Genomic DNA, 9,209 nt, shown 5'->3' with positions numbered 1-9,209 from the left:
ATCAAAAGTTGCGGTTTCAAAGTTCTCAAACTGAGCGCTCGCTCTAGCCTGTAATCACGCTACAAAGTTTGTATAAACCGCACCGTCTTATAGCAGCTAAGACCTGAACAGCATCGATGTAGGACGTCATTTTCTTACAACCAATCAGATGTCAGTGTGCCTTCCTTACCCAAATCGCCCCAAATATACCCGAAAGGTGGCATATATCGTCAAAGGCATGGTGTCGCTGTGATGACCCCAATATGAAACCAATCTCTCCTTGCCTACCCGCACCTTGTATCAATTGTCATCGGTAAACGGTCTCTGTGACAATGTCATCAGATGGCGCCAGATGCTCATTGATAATGAACGACATGTCATCCCTCGCCAATGAGATTATCACCAATGTCATCTGTCCGACACAACGATCTCTTTCACGCATGACACGTGGAAACCATTTGTCCATAGCGGTAATTAGTGTTATCTTTTCATTTAGTTTTTACAGTGGTGTAAAATAATTTGTTAACCCATCTTGGGAAATATCAAATGACATTGCACCGGGACTAGGATAATTAGCATCAAGACTAGTAGCGACAACAATGCATTCCTTGTGCACTGTGTCAATTTATTTATATCAACTGTGGAAATTCTGATGCCGGGGTTGTGGCATGATGGCATATGACTGTACAAATGTAATGAAATAAAAGCAACTCCATGTATACGAATATGTATATAGTATATTAATTATTGCTTTTTACTTCTACAATTTACATATATAGAGTTTTACTTAAGAGTACATCATGTACTATTATCACGGATAAGCCTTCGTGTTATAACACTACAGCAGGCTCTTTCAATTATATTGTATACATGCATAAATGAAAAAGATCTAACCCTACATGTAATTGATGTTAATATATACGATTTACAGACAGTCTGGCTCTGCAAATACCAACCAAACTCCTAGACGCATCAGTCTGGCTCTGCAAATGCCAATTAAACTCCTAGAGACACCAGCCTGGCTCTGCAAATGCCAACCAAACTCCTAGAGACACCAGTCTGGCTCTGCAAATGCCAACCAAACTCCTAGAGGCATCAGTCTGGCTCTGCAAATGCCAACCAAACTCCTAGAGGCATCAGTCTGGCTCTGCAAATGCCAACCAAACTCCTAGAGGCATCAGTCTGGCTCTGCAAATGCCAACCAAACTCCTAGAGGCATCAGTCTGGCTCTGCAAATGCCAACCAAACTCCTAGAGACACCAGCCTGGCTCTGCAAATGCCAACCAACTCCTAGACGCCTCAGTCTGGCTCTGAAAATGCCAACCAAACTCCTAGACGCATCAGTCTGGCTCTGCAAATGCCAATTAAACTCCTGGAGACACCAGCCTGGCTCTGCAAATGCCAACCAAACTTATTTAGGCGTGTTGGGGTTGGCGGAAAAAGAATCTCTGGCTGAACTTCCGATGTTATAAACCTACCTTGACAATAGAAAGACCAGAGGGCGGGCGTTCACTCGCCGAATGTCGTTTGCATTCTAAAATGCAAGGTCTCACTTGTACACGGGAGATTTTAACTCCACTAATTGAACATCAAAAGATGCCACCTACAATCTGATGCTGTGTTGCTACTTTCTTACTGACATCGTGGTGAAACTACAACACGATTGCTACAATGTCACCGAAAAATGTTTTATCTTCACCACCATATCTAGAATTGTTCCTTTCTTTGCGTGCAAATGGTCTTATCCACCAAGCAGACACTCTGTACTTATCCAAATAGAAATGTAGTCTTTTTTCCTGGATTACCAGTGAAAATATCCCATCCCCTCGTCTTATGACTCCGGCTTAACATGCTTACAGTTAGTAGCCTTGGCATACGATCCTTGGTAGTACAAGTCACACGTTACCAAGTTGTTGTCATAACTCAACTCTGGAACCTTATTATCAGGATTGACTCTCACCTGCGGGGGAAAAAGGGAAAACATGGCGTGATCCATCGACAAGTTGTGTGCTGTACACAGCTGTAATTCCTCCATGGTCTTGGTGATCATCGTAGGAGCTCACCTCAGTACATAAATGCTAATTTAGACTTTGAGAAAGCCGCTGAGTGCTCCTGGATAACCACATTCCTTGGCGATTCCAGAAGTGGAAGCTCTCAATGAAAACAATCTAGTTCGGGGTAGACCAACAGAGTGAGGTCAGCGTGGACTGATCTGGGACAAGGCAAAGTGGTATCGAGACTTTACCAACTGGCTGGCATTTGCTGCAAATGTAGACAAACTGGTCACTCACCTTTAGAGTGTATCGCCCAGTGCTGACATCAGATACATCAATCCATTGACAATCAATGTTATGTTTATACAGATCACCGCATCCTACTGAGATCCCTGAAAAAACAGTTCAAACTACTGTTATCATTTACCATTTCCAAAGGACCTAAAAGTGCTAATTTCCCGTTGGTCAGTTCTTGTTGGCATACGCAAATCATACTCGTTTTTGCTGAGATAGAGTCTTGCTAACGTGGATTTCCCCAACAAAGATTAAACCGAGAATTGGCCTGAAATTCGACTTGGAATTAACGCCGATGGCATGGGACGAGTAATGTGAAAAACGAACCTTGGTCTCCATAATGCTGACAGGAGTATCTCCGTTTTTTACCGTTCTTGCAGCCACCAGAATCTTCTAAGCAAAACGAGGCTTTATGACCTTCAGCTACTCTGGTACCCATGTGATCTACAAGGTCATACGTTGCGAACACCTCCATACTATGGTAATGCCTATGAAGTAGAAAGCGAAGGCAATGTTTTAAGGGGGAAAGCAACAATAGGCCTACAACACTATATCTTCGGCCACGAATAACCACTGGTTTATCTTTCCAATAACTTATCCAGGTATATAAAAGTCTTATTGTACTGACAATACTATTAAACAGATTTAGATATGTATGGTAATTGTTGGGTCAGGTAAAAAATATTTGAATTCTACTTCTGTTCATTCAAATGTTGGTGAGGCTGCGAGATGACAGGAAAAAAGAAGTGATCAACTCTCACAGCCCTGGCTATACTGTCATGAGGTTGCGGTAGACTGTTCAGATAGACCAACTCAGTAGTGCTAAATAGGGTCTCGGAATCAAGGATATTGGCTCCATAAAGAGTGTTTTGGCGATAGCTTCTGGTGAGAGGAGGGCCAGAGCAATCAACCTGTGCTTCTTCCCTCTGGTGACATGTTAAAGGTGGAAATAAATATCCGTTGATAAACGATTTTGTAAATTGCGAACTTACATATGGCAGGAATGCCATTCCCATTGATGTTTTGGAATGGCTGGGCGGAAATCCGCGGTTCCATTGTTGAATACGTTGGCTGAGAATCGGAGCAACCGTCGGCGATGTAAATGCCAGTCTGGAATTGTAACGAGGGAGTAAAGGAAGGGAATATTTTGGAGTCGGAGCTGACGTATAAAAAGTGAAAATGCGGCGTCGAGAAGGAAGAGGCATGGTATGTGTGTCCGATGAGTAAGCAGAAGGGAACGTGTATGGAGAAGGCGTCGATGTTGTTCGTCAGATAGGTAGAAGTGGCCAATGTTTATGGCCGGGTGAACGAGTTTATACAGAAGAGTAGATAAAGATATTACTACGATATAATTGGTCTTAATGAATTTGGTCCCCTACATGGTATAGTTCCGCATAGTTATGGTCTGTGTTGCATACTATCAGGATCGGGAAGTGTATCTACGCCGGGCTTTCGCCATAGTTTGGAGACTGAGTCAACATATCTTTCGGGCAGATGTTTTCGATCTCCTGTCTGGCCCAACCAAAATTCAGCGAAAGCAAAGATTTCTTAGCAAACAACTGAAAACGGAATTACATGCTTACTTGGGGAGGTTTTCATGATCGTATACGCTGTCCTGGACGCACACCCCTCCTCCATAGCACACGCCATGTAGAATAAAGGTCGGTCTTGGATGTAAGTCGTCGTTTCTATTAATGCGGCGTCGGGAATGAGGTCGGGTAAAACTGAAAAGAATTGGAACAGTTCGTGAGAAGTTATTCGAGGAAGAACCATTCTGAAATTTCAGAGCGGCTATGCGTTTATTTTTATTTAACACTTTCCTGAAGTAGCGATGCGCTAGCAATTCGGCGGAGTCACAGAAACCCTGTCTGTCGAGCCCTTGAACAACTGTTGCATTACACTCATTTTCTACTTACCTTTTGTACAAGAGACTCCTGCTACGAGACGTTTTTTTGGACATTCCACTTCATCCAAAACTTGTTTATGAAAACATTCACTCAACTTGTTTTCGTGACCCTCGCACGTTATACCAGCTAAGACCTTCTCCTCGTCTCCTCCGCCGAATATATTACTCTGTAAACAAAAAATCACCAGGTTGGTCAAACTAGAAGGGCATTGTTTGTGAATCCACCATAAATCAAAACCAAAATGGCCGCCAAGATGTCTGCCAGATGGCTACCAAGTATCAGATCTCACTTGGCCTCCTTTCGCTTTCAAAACTAATCTATTGGAAGAAAAAAGATATCTCCCCGGCCGGGAATCGAACCCGGGTCTCCCGCGTGACAGGCGGGGATACTTACCACTATACTACCGAGGATTGCTGACGGGATGCGGTAATTGGGGACGAAACTTCACTCAGTATTTCCCCTCCAACCGAATCCAATCAGCAGAAAAAAGGAAATTGACTACTAACCTTATACGCCATAGAAGCATAATGCTTCCCTAGTTGCTGGCACGCAACCTGGGCTTCCTTCAGCGTCCAGTGGTCGGCACATATCGTCCCCTTTCGGCCATTCACGTCCACGAGTAGATACCCATCATCGGAATTCTCACTGCCACCGCCAAGACCAACGATCTTGTACTTCAAAGCCTGCAAAAATTATGTTGGGATCGAGAATTTTAGCGACCATCAGATCAGGTCAACAAATGTTCTTGTCACGCTTACAATTGGGCTCTTAAACTGCATCGAAGATTGTCACCCTTTACCTAATGCAACGTAGGCCTACCTGCAACGTACTCAAATCTTTTGAAGGGAGTCAATCCCTACAGCACGGAGCAGTTATCGAATTCTTCACATATAGATGTTTCGCACTACAATCTTCACTGCCTTGAAAGAATCTCATTACGTTTGACGTCATCGCATGGAGCTCCATGTTGAGCAAGGGTACCGTACCTTCCTCACAGGAGCATCGTTCTGTAGCGAGGTGTCGGTAGGAGCCGCCGTAGTCCCTGGCTTCTCCTTCTTGCACACCACCCCTGCAGCCTCGGTAGCATCACAGTTATGTTGGCCCCAGCCATTGAACCGACAGTCTTTGACATGCTCCTCGTCACCCTTGCATTCAACATTGTCCATCCAGATTTTCCCTGAAGAAGATAAATACATGTTTTTCCGTTTACAATACGAAAGATACGGTTTGCCTTCATACTTGTAACGAACTTTGACTTGACTACGATTGTATTGGTTAAAGATTGATAAAAATACAGCAAATGTTTAAATGCCCGCCAAGGTCTAATCAAATTTATAGCTATTTCAATTGTTTTTGTCCACGAAGTCTCAAGAAAAACTGCTAATCATTACATTACCAATGCATAAAACATGAATAATGGATAACTCTGGTGTTACCACGGGGTGCATCCTTGACATTTCATACCAGGTTGAGACGCGTAGGAGTGGTCCAGACAGCAGAGGAAACGATTCCTCTACCATGGCGATAAGGCCATTGTTTTGATGGCACCTAATTTCTGCCCCCATTTTTTACACGAACCATTCTGATGGAAGTCCTGCTATGGCAAGCTTGGCAAAATATGTATATTCTTTAACGCTGTTGTACAATATCATTAGGTCCACTCGACACCTTTTTCATGATAAACTGAGAATCGTGTCATTAGGGCGCATAATAGTGGGGGTATAAAAATGGGTTCAACTATGGAGTTAATGATATTTTTATATCCGACACACCCGCTGTTAGGTGGTATTCAAGTACGAAACAATTAAGGCTTTGCCCAGAAGCTTTTAGGCCAACCCCTTCTTGCATTCAAGTCCCATGTGCCTTTTTGGTCTTTGAGGACAAAGTCACAACCAGCAGAGTTTAGGAATAGGACCACTTAACTTTACATCGGCCTAGTTTTACAGTAGGCTATGTCTGTGAGAGTAGGACCTAGACATAGGCATACCATAAACTTTCATTTTAAAATCTTCAAAACATTAAGTTAAAAAATTAAGTGAGATAATTGAATGACGATAGTTCGCCGACTCTGGTGATATAGCCTACTAACACACTGTAGATGAATTAGGTAATGGGGATGTTGATACAATTGAACTAGGCTATGCTTTTCTTTCATACGTAAGTCTGCAGACCATGACCTTATCATTCGTGCTCTGCCAGTGTCCTCATCAGGTCGAGTAGCTTTTCCCAAAAAGATAATTGGGCCTTTTGACAATTTGACAAGCGTAAAAGGGTCAATTTTTGATGACCTAAACTCAGGATGGCCAATGGCCATGCTACAAGAATATCAAATTTGAGTTGAAATGTTACACCTTGATGCAGGGTGGTCCATTCCCGAACGCCTACGTGAAGCAATGACGGCCAATCGTTGTACTGGGTGTGTCAAAAGGCAATCGGTGGTCCTACTAACTGCTGTCGTCCGCAAAGGCTTCATTACTATCTATTATTACTCATGACCTGTTCACCCCTTGACATATTGACGTCCGGACGTCAACACGATAAGGGTATTGTAGCTTCAGCAAGCTAAAATGCCCAACTCTCCGGACACGTCAAGCGTCAAACCGGCTGTCAACCTGACTTAAGGACATTACTATCTAAGTGAAATGTTAACAGTGAGCATTTCCAAAGCTTTCAGAGTTATGGGTCAAATGGTCAACGAACTTGAATCCTCAAACAGACACACTATCCTCAGTTCACCGATTATCTGAAGAAATAAAGCCAGGATGGACTTTTCATTGCCCAAAAGGCTTCACAGGGGCTTGTGACCAAATTTAGGCCAAGCGCAAAATGACCATCGGTTGGCCTATTTCCTTGACAGCCCCTGATCTGTTAGTTGTATGCACATCAAATTGCACGCCATTGGCCGTTGACGTCTTCATTTAATTAATTGTTCATCGGCATGGATGTATGGAACCTCTGACCACATCCTTAGGAATCGCAGTTTTGTCAGAGAAATCGGACATCTGAGAAAGGAACAATCCCATCTAAAAAGCAAGGACATTCTAACTGACGCTGTCCTCGCATTCTGCAATCGACACCGATACTACAAGACAATGATTCAGTGACCTTATCGTAACACCAAGGTCACCTCTCAGGAAAACCTTAAATCTCTGAGCCATTGGAGGTCATGGGTCTCTAGACACACATCTTAATCCGAAGCCATACAAATGGGAAGGACACTTTTTTCCGACAGGGTGATAGTTAAGACTAAAGGGGCTGAAATGTGGCTTATGCCGGGTTTAGCAAAACCCTCCGCATCCGTCAGTGCTACTGGATTGCTGGGTGTGGCTCTGCTCAGCTGAGGCAGCCCATCTCAAATGTCAGGCTGAGCTAGAACCAGACGAAATTATACAAAATTCACTTACTCTCCATTATGGTCTTGAAATGTCCCCGCGTCGTCACATTCTTCGCACCTTGGAAACCGAGCTGTCGGCAGACAACAAGACCGGCCCAAATATTCCAATAGTCATCACAAATGTTTCCCCATTGAGACAAATGGTAGATGACGACGTTTCCCTCGCTGTCATCTTTCCCTCCGATCAGCATAACCTGACCCTCATAGTTCCCTTGGCCCAGCTCGATGATGCCATCTGCCACGAAGGCAGCGGCGAGGAGCACCAACACGCCATACGACATCGCAGTGTCCTTCCTTCCTTTCATTCTGTCTCTGACGAAGACGGCAAACCTCCCGGATTCGCAGCTCAAAAATACAAACCTCACCACCGGTTATCGCCCAAGCAGACACAATTAAAGACACAAAAAATTGTTGCATTAGAATTCTTCAGCAGCCCAGTTGCACTTTTAGGTTATTCGAGGACCCTGATATGTTCAACCCGTGTCGTCCTCAGTAGGACATCGAATAGGCCTTTCGAATCAGCGCCAGTCTTGTCCTAAAAGGTCAAGATTCTCCTGCAGATGAGATAGCAGTAAGTAAACAATTGCCCCAGGTCTTGATGAAATTAATGTGGGTGAGCAAGTAAGTCGAAACGAATAACGACAGTCGCCTGTTGAGAAATGTTGTTATGGTTGTGCCCACATCGACTCCTCGATTGTTGAAAGAGGAAATCCTCTATCGGAATGTTGGCGGGTGACAAGTGCCATGGAAGGCAACCTCCCATTGAGCAAATGCAGTGTTTCAGTGCCTGGTATCTTCTGTTGCACTGATCAATGTCACAACGTCATCAGTATGCTCTTTTTGCTCCAAGCTATGTTCTGCTGATCTAGAACTGTCAAAGAAAATTGACTTGCGGTGGTTCTCGTTGAAAAAAGATTCCGAAATGCCAGAGGCTGCTCTAAATTCCATACAGTTGATCAGTTGATCAGTTAACTCAAGGCAGAAATCTCCTACCTCCGCGAATCAGCTGTGCAAATGATGATAAGTATTCGTCTATGGTCCGCGAAATGTTTTTAAATCGATACCTCCACAAGCAACGAGAGATCAAGAAGTTAGTCCCTGAGATGTGCTAACCAGTCGCGCGCGTCTTGGCCGTGTCCTCGGTGTATCCTGACTGGCTGTCCGAAGGTGCAAGACCACGACCGAATCTAGAGTGGGACCAAAGCCTATTGTATCCTTACAGACGTCAGCAAGGAGGTCATCTAAGTCATCCAAATAGTCAAGATTTTCTTTTGAGGCAATTAAAAGGTGGTGCCCTAGATATTATGCCGGCATTGTGTATATATCATACCCTGGCAATTTCCATGACTTATAGATGTAGCTTTTTATGCGCATTCTTCAAGTCACTACAATGTGTACATTTACATCTAAGTGCCTTTTGGTTTATGTTAAAGAAAAAAATGAACCTGAATAGAGAGGCCTGGAACAAAGAGTCTGTGTAACCTCTGTCTGGCACGAATGAAAGGGACGTCCTTGGGATGTCCTCTGTTCGGGAGGTAACGTCATCATCCTCGTATAATGCTCTCCAATACATAGTCCAGTAAAGGCTTCTTCAATTACCTAGAGGAAGAGGCGATTCAGGGAAAAGGTGGTAGTCACTAA

The 9,209-nt window shown here is 43.8% G+C and overlaps 1 protein-coding gene and 1 non-coding gene across 2 annotated transcripts; both read right to left on the bottom strand.

Moving 5' to 3' along the window:
- Positions 1 to 698: 698 nt before the first annotated feature.
- On the bottom strand, positions 699 to 8,780 carry LOC135489548 (lysyl oxidase homolog 2-like). Its single transcript, XM_064774946.1, has 9 exons — positions 7,579 to 8,780; positions 5,161 to 5,351; positions 4,681 to 4,857; positions 4,184 to 4,340; positions 3,851 to 3,991; positions 3,260 to 3,377; positions 2,595 to 2,755; positions 2,271 to 2,365; positions 699 to 1,939 (listed from the first exon to the last, which is right to left on the bottom strand). Exons 1-9 carry the CDS (start codon positions 7,871 to 7,873, stop codon positions 1,811 to 1,813), a joined length of 1,464 nt encoding a protein of 487 aa, XP_064631016.1. The 5' UTR covers positions 7,874 to 8,780; the 3' UTR covers positions 699 to 1,810.
- On the bottom strand, positions 4,513 to 4,584 carry Trnad-guc (transfer RNA aspartic acid (anticodon GUC)). Its single transcript has one exon. It is a non-coding gene; the product is annotated as a tRNA-Asp (tRNA).
- Positions 8,781 to 9,209: the final 429 nt, after the last annotated feature.

This window comes from Lineus longissimus, chromosome 6 (genome assembly GCF_910592395.1).
Source record: "Lineus longissimus chromosome 6, tnLinLong1.2, whole genome shotgun sequence".
Classification (NCBI taxonomy): domain Eukaryota; kingdom Metazoa; phylum Nemertea; class Pilidiophora; order Heteronemertea; family Lineidae; genus Lineus; species Lineus longissimus.
The sequence above is the reverse complement of the archived record's forward strand: the minus strand, read 5'-3'. Positions and strand labels throughout refer to the sequence as shown.